This window comes from Strongylocentrotus purpuratus, unplaced genomic scaffold (assembly GCF_000002235.5).
Source record: "Strongylocentrotus purpuratus isolate Spur 01 unplaced genomic scaffold, Spur_5.0 spur5_scaffold_14, whole genome shotgun sequence".
Taxonomy (NCBI): domain Eukaryota; kingdom Metazoa; phylum Echinodermata; class Echinoidea; order Camarodonta; family Strongylocentrotidae; genus Strongylocentrotus; species Strongylocentrotus purpuratus.
Genome location: NW_022145599.1, coordinates 13,246,446 through 13,261,330, shown reverse-complemented (window position 1 = coordinate 13,261,330; position 14,885 = coordinate 13,246,446). Strand labels below are relative to the sequence as shown.

Below are 14,885 nucleotides of genomic sequence, written 5' to 3'. Positions count from 1 at the left end.
TCGTCGGACGGCCGAACACGTGCACCCTCTCCTCACCGAATTGTGGGCCGACAGTTCAGCGTGAACATCTGTGTTATTCCCGCTGGAGTATTGCCAGTTGCAGAATCTCAGGCCAGGCCAATAATTCCAAGGCAGCGCGCGGAAATGACAGACGTTTTACACGTAAGTATATAAGTCGTATTGCTTAGACTAAGCTAGAGCTTTTGCCTAAAGAAATTAATCAGTTCTAGAAATCTAGATCCAAATTCTATTTCTATTTAGATCTAGATCTAACTTAGATCTAACTGTTACTGTTAGGCATGGGTGTCGATCTGTAACTGATACCTATTCATCAGGGGGGGAATGATCTATTCATTCATCCCCCCCCCCCCCTGATGAATAGGTATTACGTAAGGATCGACACCCATGGATCTAGGCTAGGGCTAGGGGGTCTAAATCATGTTAGAAAAAGTTCTAGATCTACTTTCGATTTTGTCATGACTCATGTCACTCATCAAGTCAAACAATAGCAAGGCCTAGATTTCTAGACTAATTGATAAACAATAACCATGATAACAATTAACATGATAACAATTAACATGAATTGATGATTCATGAATAAGTCAATGACTGTATGCCATTGAATCTTTGGCATGATTGGCCTAACATCTAATTCAAATAGACTCATGATCGTGTCTGTTGAGTTGATCAATCACAATCACAGATCATTGGTCAATCAATCATGTTGTACTTATTTATTTCCTTTAATATTACTGGATCTAGTACTGGAAAACTGCAGTCAGTTTATTACCTTTACCTTTACCCGAGATTCTGGAAGAATGGTGTTCTCATGATCTATCTTTCTATCTCTCTCTCTCTCTCTGGTGCTGATATCGACTGGTTATTTATGCTTTGACTTTGTGCTAATTAGTAATTGGGTGGAATAATTCGCTATTCCTATGTCAGCCCAGGTCAACCGAGAATTATTGATGTTATTTTATCATAACATAATCACAATTATAATCAATAAATGGCACATATTTGTAAAACTTAAATCTTCGTCTTTCATTTGATGCAATTAAACCCATATGATGCAGATTTCACGCATAAGTGATTAAAAACAATTTGAAGAAAGGGTAACAAAAAAGCATTTGGCGAATGGTATCTGAATTTCAAAGCTAAAATAATATTTCTAGAAAGTTCATTTTCTGCCCTTTCATATAACACCTCAATCAGGAAAAATGAGCCAGGAATAACAAAGTTGTGTAACTTGTTTAAAGTAATGCTTGCATTTCCATATAAACAAATCTGGATCACTGAAGTTAAGGAATAAACCAGGAATGACGCTTTGAATTGCATAGGTAGAGCTTGAAAATCAAGCTGCAATTTTATTCAATCTGTGAATGCAAAAGAGACACAAAAGGATCATAAATACATGTACAATCTTTGTACATATAAATGAAGACTGATATATTCAAACATCAACTAAGCTAATGAAAACTAAATGCCTACATCAAATTAACTGTATCAACTTCAAGCTCGATATATACTATCATTGAATCAACAGATAAACAAATCTAGAAGTTTCTGACTGACAGTGCGGTTTCTATGCTCTGTTCTGAAACTGAAATCAAGTCAAATCACTAGGTACTTTAACTCCTTGAAATGTGTATTGTAACCTCATTATAACAAACTCACTAAGACTAAGGAAACTTCCCCGCTAAATACAAAGACTAATCTAAACATCCCCGAAACAACGTCTCGTTAATCAAATGTAAGATTAAACCCCTAGTCCTTTGTTTACATCATAACTCACAAACTTCCATTTATAGAGCAAACATTCCAGTTTATAAGCTTACTCTGTTTTGTTCATTTATGTATTTACTAACTCAACTTTCTCACTTAAACTATCACTCTAAATGGCCAACAATAAGCCCCAGCTTAAATAACGTATTAAACCACCTGAATACATTGTATTAAACATATCTACATAGATGAAGCGGTATTTAACATCGCGTCTGTTTGTTGCATTGTCATTTCTAAAAACAATAAGACCTCCAATGTAACCCATATGTAGCGTATAACCAACCAATCGGACTGACTGCACTTCAATAAATAGCGACAATTTCAAGCATGATGCGATACCGTTCACAAAAGGCGATTCAACAACATTGGGCTTGTCTGGAAATACTAAATATTGATCGCAATCAGAAGGATGACTTTTCCCAAAATTGAGAATCATTTGCAGCTCAATTACTACGCCCCCACTCGGCAGACTAAAATTCAACCAAAAAACCATCGCTTCTGACGTCATACTCCGATCGTCAACTGAAACAAAGAATGTCCTCACAAAACAGAGATTAGTATCTTACATTCCGGCCCCTAAATGTGAAGATTTTACTGAACATTTACTTCTCTAATCTCTTCTCATTCTCAACCTGGACTTACAGGTATATACTTTATCCAAAATTCCAAAGGAATCCCAAAATTTAAAACATAGCTATCTATACTGAATGCCTTCATACACTAATTAACAAATAATCTAATTTACATTAATTTTCATGAACACCTATGCAACCAAACAACTTTCTTTGCAAACGAAAAAGAAAAAAGTTGTTCATGTCTAGATTTCCTTGTTACAACACCAAAAAGGACTACAATTTCCTTTTCAAATAAACTTACAACAAAGTTGGTTGCCATACTACCTGTATCAATGTATAACATGCTTCAATAAATTAACTTTATAAATTCCCACATTAAAATATGAAAACCGTATATCACGAAAACCAAAATTTCACTTTGAAAAATCTCTGTTGGCAACTGTTACCACTACAACCACTTCTTTCAATCCTATACAAACTAAAAGAGAAATCTTGTTATGTGTCACCCAATAAAAGGAAATATTGATTCTGTAATCAACACTTTGTACAATTTCACAGATACTATTTAAAACTGAATTGAATTCACATACCAATTCCAGTACACATAGAGTCATGTTGTTATACCCAAATATAACTTCACGAGACATTATGCTAGAAAATATAAATTTTCCTAGTCGAAACTTCCAAGTCCCTACATAGACAAATACATCATCTGCATATACCATTTCAATCTTTCTATACACAATCTGCATATATGACATTATCGATTCTGGTATTACATATTCTACCAAATAGCCAACGCCATGTAATTTGGTTGTCATGGAAACAGTAATAAATGACATATCATCAACATGTATAACTGATTTGAATGTATTCATTCTGCTACTTTAAGCTTTCTCCTCTGGAAATAAACCTAATATAGAATAAATACAAATGCATTCATCATATGAATATAAAGGAAAAGCACATTTACCATTTCTAATAAATATAGAGTTTGTTTAGAAGGTTGAAAAACAAAAACATTACTTTCCAATATCATGCTAACATAAATTACACCATGTCAGTCTTGCATTATGGTATAATCCATTTTCTTCAAAAATCTTGTTCTTTGACATTCTCTGAATTATTTAAAGGATCAGAATAATATGTATTTCCTCTTCTGACTAAATATCAACTTTGTCTGACAACATTTTTTCTTCTCTTGCTTAGAACTTCTTCTGAAACGCTGAACTTTCCTCAAATTTCTTGTAAAAGTCTCTGAAAGTTGCTCAAATGTTGACACTTTGTCCATGATGCTGACGCACAAAAATTCCTTAATTTCTTGACTGATCAATGTTACTCTAATACGCGAAAAAGGATCGATGTCAGTTCCGCTTTCTGATTTTAAGAACACAAAACACGAATACCTCTACAATTGGCACGGAACAGCGCTAGGCTTGACCCCTCATCTTAGAAACACAGAAATGTCTCAAAGAATCTGCCTCCAAATTAAATAGAGCTTTGTAACTGGTCTCCCCGCAGTTCGCTGGTTCAGGTCTTCACTTCACACTGTCGATCGAAGCCTTTCTCTTCTGGCCATGTCTGAAGGACTCTTCCCAAAGGCCAAACAATGCGGTGTGAGTGCTCGTCGACCACCAGTACCAAATCGTAAACCTGGATGATGAGGGAGGTATCGACATGTTACATCACCTGGTCGACAATCTTGCTCTTCCACCACCTCGGCATAACCTTCAGTGTACTTGTAGTGCAGAGCGTGATCTCTAACGAGCTTCCTTCTGAGACTCTGCAACCTTTGTTCTGCTACCCATTGGTTGTCTGTCAAGCTACATGTAGGTCGTTTCTCCTTGAAGGGTATGTGAAACTGGTACTGTTCCATCTCTTTGCACTTCCCTTCATTCTGTATGTCAAGAGTCTTTCTGTCATTCACCGACATTCCTTTGTCTGGAATAGCAGCAGCAGGGCCATGCAAGGACCATCCAAGTACAGTATGTACACTCTCTAAGGGCATCAGGGCAAATGGTGCATCTTGCCCTATCAGGAGTCCCACTTCTTGTCCGCAGGCAAATGGTAGATCCAGCCCCTCTAAGTGCTGCCATCCTTCTAAGTCTGGCATACTGGCCATGTCATCACTCAGTAAGTCGGTATTCCTGTTGGTAGAAACCTTCTGAAGCTTCACTCTTTCTGTCATGAGACCTGTGTCTACCATACGACTCACAACTTGAGTCTGGATCCTTCCATCAGGATCGTCCAAAGTTGATATGGAAAGTATGCGCTCTTCCCCCTGTGCTGACACTTTCCTTACTAGGCCCTCTGTGCAGAAGAAAGTGGTCGAACCAGAGTCCAGTAGAGCGTAGGTCCGAACACATCTATCTCCATCTGCTGCCTGAACATGCACTGGACCTATGGGAAGTACACATCGCATACCGGCCCCTATGGCGATTCCGTAACTTGCTTCTGACCCAGTTAATATGGAGCCATTCTGTTCTGTGGTTTCACTCTGATTAGTGGTGGTATCATACTTCAAGGGCTCTCCATGCTGGTAGAAGTCCTTGTCTGTTACAGTAGCGCTGACCATGTTGGGTTGCAACTCTGAGGGCCGTCTCAGCTGGTAGACACCCTTCTCTAAATCTGTAGCCATGCTGGGCTCCGTCGTCAAGGCCCCTCTTCGTTGAGAGACATCCTTATCTGCAGCAGCAGTCATGCTCTCTCCACGCTGGGAGAAGTCCTTGTCTGTAGTGCTGACCCTGTTAGGTTGCACCTGTGAGGGCTGTCTCAGCTGGTAGACAGCCTTCTCTAAATCTATAGCCACACTAGGCTCCGTCGTCAAGGCCCCTCTTTGTTGGGAGACATCTTCATCTCCAGCAGCAGTCATGCTCTCTCCACGCTGGGAGAAGTCCTTGTCTGTAGTGCTGACCCTGTTAGGTTGCACCTGTGAGGGCTGTCTCAGCTGGTAGACAGCCTTCTCTAAATCTGTAGCCATGCTGGGCTCCATCGTCAAGGCCCCTCTTTGTTGGGAGACATCTTCATCTGCAGCAGCAGTCATGCTCTCTCCATGCTGGGAGAAAACCTCTTCCTCAGCTTTTGCCATGCTGAGTCTTGTCTGTAGCTCAAGCTTACTCCTTCTCTGCTTCAGCTTAAACTCCTCCAGTTCAAGAGCTTGTTGTTCGTTGAGAGCTGCTGCCTGGGCTGCCAAGGCCGCTCTCTTCACCATTGCTTTGACTCTAGCTCTGGAGGTACTGCTTGTGCTGCTCTTGCCAGTCTGGCTTGCTGAATCCCCGGGCTTGACGGACTCTTGATGGGACATATCGCTCATGTTGACTTAAAGCACTGTTGTTGAACTTAATGTAGCGTATAACCAACCAATCGGACTGACTGCACTTCAATAAATAGCGACAATTTCAAGCATGATGCGATACCGTTCACAAAAGGCGATTCAACAACATTGGGCTTGTCTGGAAATACTAAATATTGATCGCAATCAGAAGGATGACTTTTCCCAAAATTGAGAATCATTTGCAGCTCAATTACTACGCCCCCACTCGGCAGACTAAAATTCAACCAAAAAACCATCGCTTCTGACGTCATACTCCGATCGTCAACTGAAACAAAGAATGTCCTCACAAAACAGAGATTAGTATCTTACACCATACAACGTAGACCCTATCACTATACAGTTTTGTGCATAGCGATTTATAAACCGTACTCGGTACACATTGATTATGTAAAATCATTTTCCCTCAACAACCTGACCAAAACACATTCTTAAATCACCACATATCAAAAGCATGATATTTTAAAGATAAACTTACTTCTATGGCGACATTTCCTGGCTAACTAAAACAACATAGTAAGACTTTCGTCTCCCGTGGATCCTTTCCTAACGAAAGAAACATGGCATCTGTGAACACGTCGCTCTGAACTAGAATTAGCATAAATTCCATACGCGCTATGGTAGACGTAAATTAAGCTACAGTGTCTTCTGAATTAAAAGGAAAATTATTCAGCTAACTCCTGGTTTGTCAACAAACCAAAATCCGTCCCACTGGCTGTCTGCCCTAACAACAACTTCTGGCCTTATCTGTTTTGGACGTTTCACCCTGAAAATTTACAATCTATGGTCTAAAAAAAAAGATGATAAGCTAAGTCTTAAAAACAGTTTTAACATGCTCAAATTCTCCTGAAATAAATACCTTTTTAGGCTTGTCCCGATTCTCTCATACTGACAAATTTAATTTGTTTATTAATTTTCCAGAAGAACTTCAAAGCAAAGATGTCAGTCAAGAAAGCATGTCTAGCAGGAGTCTTTTCATGGGTCCTGGTCCTGGTCCTCTGCACCGTACCTGTAACAGAAGCAGACTACACAGCAGCGGTGGTGGAATACAAGGCTATATCATGGCTGTTACCCTTCGTCAACGAAGAGCAGGCCCATGCCATCATCGAGCTCAATCTAGATGCCTTCAATTACCTTGCTTCTGAAGCTGCATCAAAGGTAAGTCAATTAAGACTAGTCTGAAATAAAAGTATCATTCAAGTCAAACTTATTAAATTGTGGCAATTAGCACTGGTCTTTTGTATAAAAGAGACCATTCCCAAAGAAGATATAATAATAATAATAAATTGTTTCTTTAATAGCGCTATGTCCAATTTACAACTGATCAAAGCGCTTTACAAAACAAATACATCAATGAATTAAAACTCAAAAAAAATATGATAGAAAATGTAAAGCAGTTAATTACAATGTAAATAGGTGTGTTTTGAGATGTTTCATAAATACTTCAATTGACATACTACAGCGTAATTCACAAGGTACCTATTTCAAGTAACCGGACCACTGTAGTGAAAAAAAGAAGAGATGTGTTATAAAACTTGCTTCATTCGAAAAGTTTTATGATGTAAAGTGGTCACTTTTAGTGGTTATATTGGATGGCCTTAATGGACAGGTTTGAATTTAGTGCATGATTTGCTTTGCTGTCATTATTAGGATAAAGTGAGGGTGCATGATGGACTCTGCATCTCAGATATTGTCATTTAACTGTATGTATTCTTACTGGTAAGTGTTTTGTGGTACAGAACAAGTTTGCTGTCCACACTTAATTTGTTGCACGTATAGAAGTGAGATAAACACAGAATTGCAAGTGAAAAGCAAACGGCGAATAAAACATGAACTTAATCGTCTTTTCTTTCTTGTCCACCCAGGGAGCAGATATTCTGGTCTTCCCAGAGTATGGCATCACAGGCTTTGTTGAAGAAGAGAGAGACTATGTTGTTCCATTTCTGGAAACTGTCGAAGAACCATCATTTCACAAATCAAAAGGCTGCATTCCCTGTCATGAGAAGTTCAGCACACAAACATTAATCCAGTATAGGTTAAGCTGCATCGCACTCAAGCACAACATCACTATTGTTGCCAATTTAATGACTGTCCAACCTTGTGATAACCAAACCGACCCTCGTTGCCCTCCAGATGGGCGCTACCAGTACAACACTGACGTCGCATTCTCCAACGAAGGTGAGCTGGTGGCGAAATACCACAAGGAGAATCTCTACACCGGAGAAGCGAAGGTATTCAATCCTGGACACAATCAAACAGAGGTGGCAGCATTCAAGACGAGCTTTGGGTATTTTGGTCTCTTCACCTGCTTTGACCTTCTGTTTCCATACCCGGCGGAGAGACTTGTCGGGAAGCTGGGTGTGGACACCATGGTGTTTCCGACGGCGTGGATGAACCAGCTTCCGTTGCTGAGTGCGGCAGAGTACCAGCAATCCTGGAGTCTGAGTTACGGGGTCAACCTCCTCGCCGCCAACCAGCACTACCCCATCGCTCAGATGACCGGAAGCGGGATCTTTTCACCAACCACCGGTGCTGTTGATTACACCTATGATATGAAGTCATTCTTAGGGAGAATGCTGGTTGCTAGGGTCAAAAGCAGTGGTCAGAGGTCAGCTAGAGGTCAATTCGCCGACTTGAATAATTATTCACAGTCAAAGCACTCCAAGGGCCAAGGCATAACTTCTGCAGGTATTGATGGAGGCATAAACTCAGGTCTACTCTCTGGTATTCAACGGGATGATGCCCAGTTCAAAGAGAATCAACGCAGTGCTACACAAAATCAGTCTTCAGCAAATTCTTTTGATGAGTCAATGGAGAGTACTTTTAGGCAGGTTCCTCAATACTTCATCGCACAGATGAACGACGACCCCTACAACCTAACAGTGCTGCAAGGAACAAAAGGACGAGTCTCTGTCAGCAACAACAACATAACCTGCACCGTTGACTATGTCCGCGAGTCCGACTCTGAGATGTACGCTCTGGGGGCTTTCGATGGCCTGCACACGATGAACGGTGACTATTACGTTCAATGCTGCGGCCTGATTCGCTGCAAGTCCAACACCGACCCGTACCAGTGCGGAGCCGAAATGAGCGACGCGGCAACCATCTTCCAGGAATTTGAGCTGCGGATGGAGGGGCAGTCCGATCAAACGCGGCTCTTTCCTGAGGTACTGACGTCCGGTGTGAGACTTCCTCAGGTGGGTAAGGAATGGGGTTACTCTGAAAAGATGCATCAGATATGGAGCAGAGGGGGAACCTTGATGGAACCTCTGTTAGCAGCAAACATCTTTGGTAGGTGGTACCAAAATGACTAACTTTGAAATATGTTGGATGATAGGAAGCACTAGGGTTGAGCTTAAAGGTATAGACCAGTTTTGGAAACGCCCCCCTCTCAAAAAATGAAATGGAAGGTCTTATCACCAAAGAAAAGAACATGTTTTGACTAATACATGATGAAACAAATTTTGCCGGGAAGCCGCCTACTGATTGATATATTTGGTAAATTTGATTTGATTTGATTCGGTTTATTGAAATAAAAGAACATGCAGCTGGGAAGCTGAAATAATTCAATTTACAAAGTCAATATACAACACAATAAACGAACAAATTATCATATCATTCCGGCCTGGATAGATATCGCGTAGTCCCATATACACCTTTCTGTGTACAGTGCTTGTAACTTTACCAAGACTGGGCCAAATATCTTATCATTTTGATTATTCCAGAACCTTGCAGTACACACCAATACTTATATGCTAGATGATCAACTTTTTCTGATCGATTCCTCTACGTTTCTTTCACAATGCAATCACATGACCAGAACTGGTCTATACCTTTAAAGACTAAGTGAAAATGTAAAATACAATGTAGTTGGTTCCAACCCCAAGTAAAGCATTGAAATTATAGAAATGCTTTTTTTTTTTTTTTTTTTGTATAGGGGAGGAATTCAGAAACTGGATTATAGGAGGCAAAGATTAATTAACCCATGGAAAGGTTGAAAAAGGCTTTGGTTGATTAAAAGAAAACTCTGATTTTAAAAAGGTAACTTGCATTCAAATGTACCAATCAACTTAAACAACTTTGTGTACAGTTGGAATGTATAAAATTAACCACAATTTTCATGAAATAACTTTACCTGGCATGCTATGGATTAACAGTTAAGGAACTTGAATGTCCGTCACTCTTACTTTTACTATTTTCCTTAGCATTTGGGAAATAGATATATTTTTTTAATGAGTAGTATCAGTGTTGGTGACCCTGAAGAAATAGAGATCATTATTTTGTAATGAAAAGTACTTTGATAGTGCAGTATACTGAATGCAGCTGATTTATTTTGTTGATTCATCATAATGAATGATTTTAATGTGCCTTTTTATGTAAATATGAAGATTTGTATTCAATGATCTCTCTTCAATTTTAAACTGTTTATTAATACATGTATATATATGGTAATCTTCTGAACATATTACAAACTTGTTAATGTCCTTACAAAATATGACTTTTTATGATGAAAAATAGGAGGAAGTAATTGTTGACAATTGTTTGTCAATACTGGAATTGCAATTGTAAGAATATACATGTAATGCACAAAATGTTCATAATTTGTGATATGGCAATAAATTCAACACCATTGATTCATGTTTTATTGTGCAGAGCAAATGATAGTCATATTCTTATCTGAAAGTTTGTCTGCAATTTTACTAATATATGGCATTTTGTAAGCGCTTATCTGAAATATTGTATCTAATTTTACATCTCAAGACTACAAGACCTATTTAAGGTTCATTGTCTTTTATATTTATATCATGTATATGTATGTATATTATGCAACTAGGAAAGAAACATTAATTACCATATTAAAAAAATAGTACATTACTTGATCATGTGAGTGAATCTGTCTATGCATTCAAGATAAGAGTCATATGTAATTTTTGTATTTTGTGTCAATTATTTTCATCATACAAGTACACTGTATATGTATTGTGGGTGTAATCAAAACATGACGCTCTCAAAACTTTGAATTACCTGTTTGTCATGTACTTAAATTAAATTTTGATTACCGGTATATTAATTTTGTTTAATAAATATTTTTTTTAATTACCGCTGTTGGTTAAATAAGTCTTTTGACTGAAGAATCAACCAATAAATCCTAGATGTGAAATAATTGATTTTTACTTTTTTTTAATTTGGTGTTGGTAATAGTTTGTTCTTTTGTTGTGCCCTATATGTAATCATTTAATTATTCTCGATTGGCCCTCCAGAGCTCTCGATAAAAATCTGGGCAGCGTCTCACCAAAACGTCATAAGTACAAGTTCACCTACATCCCATTGAAATGCGTGTATTAAGTTAAACGCGCGTTTAAACGGGATGTCTGTGAACTTGTACTTACATGTATGACGGTTTCATGAAATGCTGACCAGCTGTTTCAACACTTTGAATGATTTTGTTAAATGTTTGGTGAAATGTTTGGCGACTCTCTTGTTCACACTTTGCAACTCATATGCAATATACGGTACCGGTATGTATTTTGATAAAAAATGTATTTAAATACGAATGTTCCTACAGTAACTTGTTTTTATAATTTGTTTCGGTACACTGTATTCCCATAAAAAGCTTAACTTTTTATGTACTCTCCTACTTTACAATGGTTAGTTTATTATTAATTATTGCATATATATCCTTTGTCAGAAGGAATTAAATGTGACTTCAAATCCAATCTTGGAATTTGTCATTTTTTACTGGTAAAAAATGGGTTGTTAGATTTGACACTGAGGTGACCCAAGTTGTTTGGCATCACATAGAAACAATGTTTTTTTAATAATGCTGATTTCTCATAACTCAAGATATCAGAAGGCAAAATTATTAAAAGAGTTACAAAATGTAATATCTGCTACCCATCCTCTCCGACCGGCGCTATAACTATAAGCTCAAGAACGATTACCAACAGTCTTTATCATGACTACCCCCTCTCTTACATGGTGCAACCGTAAGCCTACTGTATAAAATGTCAATTTGATTAAACTTTGAATACAACACAGACTGAAAATGAAGAGGATTTCAAATTGCATATTATCATTTCAACACTTTATTGATTCATTCAACATCACTCAATCATTATTTCCCAAATAGACATGACTACATGATAATTTCAAATGTATACATACAACAAACACCTAAACTGGCACAATATTGCATATTAAGGCAGCTGTAAATTGGCATAATGCTATCAAGTGATCAATCCAAATAAAGTCCTTCCCTAGAAAAGATAACATGAACCATTTACGTGAACAAGGATACTGAATGGAATGGATATTGACACGTAGGGCAAGCCTTAGGATAAAAATAAATCATCCTTCTTGTGCAGCAACTTCCTCATTGACTATTTGTTGTTAACAACTATCTATGCTTGTGCCCTGCTGTTGTTGTTTTTTGTTCGCATTATATACCAAGAAGAATGTTGTTGACAATAAAACTACAAGTGACTAACTATGCCTTTTCTTTCTTGAAAAATTACCTTTTACATTTTTCAAACTGACTGGTGCATCGATATCTATGAAATAATATAAACATTGTGCCGTTCGAACTTGAGTACATTGACCCCTCTTCTACAACTTCACTGGTTAAAGCCACTGTAGGTTATGTTTAACAAAGGGGAATCTTAAAGCTCAGTCAAACTTCCATTATTAAACTTTACTTCAGACAAAGCTTAGACATCTAGAAGGAATTGCAGAATATAGTCTATTTGTTAATGAATACCTTTTTTCACTTCCTTGATATTGAGAACAATACTTCTTGACTTTACTCAACTACCTGAGCTATTTTGTCTCGTCTGTTTTTCATCTTCATGTTGGGAGGCTGTCGTAACGAAAGACAATTATTAATGTTGCAAAACTAGTAGGTATTCTAAAATTCATTCAAATCACAAATTATTATCTATTGCAAATGCTCTTTTACACCTTTGTCAAAAAGTTGTCCAAACTGAAGAATCATTTCACTGTCCTATTGTGATGCATGTATCTAAAATACAAGCACACTCCCTTCACTTCCACATACTGGCAAATTTGTTGATCTTTTTATTGTGACTAATAATAGTGATGTAAAATACATTCAGATTATAAATACAATCATTTCAAATGCTTAACATTTTTGTCAAAAATAATCATTTCACTACCTTCTTGTGATGTTAAAGGTAAAGACCAGTTATGGTCATGTGATTGCATTGTGAAAGAAACGTTGTGGAATCGATCAGAAAAGGTTGATCATCTAGCATCTAGCATCTGCAAAGTTTTGGAATCATGAAAATGATAAGAAATTTGGCCCATTCTTCGTAAAGTTACAAGCACTATACACAGAAAGATGTATATGGGACTACCCTATATCTCTCACAGACCATGAGAGAAACAAATTTACCAAATATATGAATTAGTAGGCGGTTTCCCGGCAAATTTTTTATCATGTATTAGTCAAAACATATTCTTTCACATGATTGGTAATGAGAGCTTCCAATTCATTTTTTGAAATTGGGGCATTTCCAATACTGGTCTTTACCTTTAAATATTAGCAGGCCTTTTCCTACAAGATATTGGTAAACTTGTATTTGATTTGTTAAACTGGCAGTGGTGCCTTCTGACAATCAATGTGCTCAAAGTCACGATACTAATAGTCTATTACAAATGCTGCTTTACCCCTTTGTCACGAATAATCGTGTCACTATACATGCACTGCACCATCTAGTGAAACTATATCTCTACTCTGAATACAAGATAATTGAAACTCGGTGCAAAATCAAGAAGATAGAAAATAATAATTACTAAAGAGTTAACATTTAAAATTCAAGAGGTAGGATTTATGGCTATCAATACAATCAAAAAAGTTGTTTGCACTTCAACTATTGAAACCTAAAGTTCGATTCTGAGTCTGCTCTAGGGCTTGGCTACCCAACCAACATGTAAACTACAACCAACTTTCTCTAAACTATTATTGATCAATTTCTCTTATTTTCATGTTTTCATTGAAGCTAAATTGATGCCAGCATGGACTTTTCCTTTGAAGAGACGGTGGTTGATTTTACTACACTTGCCAATTTACAAACATCATACATTACACATATCAACACCTACCAAAACATATCATTATCAGACTTCCACAGAAAATAGTGATGACTTCAATAAAAAAACAAAAAAATTAGGTTTACATTAAATTTTAAAAAGGGAATGGATTGTTGATTGTCATTTGTATTAATGATGAACATGCTGATATAAAACACAGTATTGAAATGGTGCAACAATTTTTTTTCTCCTCCTAGTGTTCTTCTAGCATAAACAATTAAATTTCCATTTATATAGCAATTATCCCCAGAATTCCCATGCATATGTTCTTTTTACCTACCATGCTTATAGAGTACTGAAGTGGTAACATCATATTAACTCGTCGTCCCGGTTACTGGTTCTAAACAGCAGAGCCTGGGCTTGAAGTTCACCGCAAAATCACTCAAGCAACGGTCTGGAGCAGGGCAAATTCAGTGTTTGGTGCTGGTGTGATCACCACGCCATTGTTCAGTACAAAGTTGTTTTGAATTGGCAACCTTGACCAGTATGACGTCACATTCCGGTACTCTATAGTAAACTAATTTTGATTAAAAAGTTTGTTTTCCCATTCACCATTTATATAGATTGTATTTTATATCAAATTTAAATTGGAAACGCAATACTGATCAAAGTAATATGCATTTCCATCGGGTCAGATACAGCTTAATTTATGCATTAACAAGGAACAGGATATATATATATGTAAAAAGAGAAGTAATGATACAACGGCATAGAAATATAAAAATGCATTTAAATGCCGATCCCTCGCAGAGAAACATGTAAATATAGCAGAATAACAGTACTTGTTAACAGGAATGCCTACAGCATAATTACTTCTAAATTTTAAAAATGTGTTAAAAATGTGTTAATTACGAGATCATAATAGAAGTGTACTTGACAAACAAGGACGGCATACTCACAATAACAGCAATTTCTCATGGTTACAACATGAATTTCAGGTGATTAGAATAGCAGAATAACTACACCATATGAAAATCACAAAATTGGCAAAAATAACATAAATACAAATGTCTGTATGTTTTGATTGAAATAAGACAAGGACTTAGTAATTCATAGTTAATAAATGAGAGGTATTTTGTTGTGCC

General features: G+C 37.2%; 1 protein-coding gene across 1 annotated transcript; it reads left to right on the top strand.

Annotated features, from left to right (window-relative positions):
- Positions 1-51: 51 nt before the first annotated feature.
- LOC575770 (pantetheinase) lies at positions 52-9,124 on the top strand. The gene is made up of 3 exons (XM_030984246.1): positions 52-162; positions 6,613-6,849; positions 7,557-9,124. Exons 1-3 carry the CDS (start codon positions 145-147, stop codon positions 9,003-9,005), a joined length of 1,704 nt encoding a protein of 567 aa, XP_030840106.1. The 5' UTR covers positions 52-144; the 3' UTR covers positions 9,006-9,124.
- Positions 9,125-14,885: the final 5,761 nt, after the last annotated feature.

Coding starts and splice junctions, on each gene's coding strand:
- LOC575770 (XM_030984246.1), top strand. Junction 6,850..7,556: donor CTTCTGAAGCTGCATCAAAG/GTAAGTCAATTA, acceptor TTGTCCACCCAG/GGAGCAGATATTCTGGTCTT.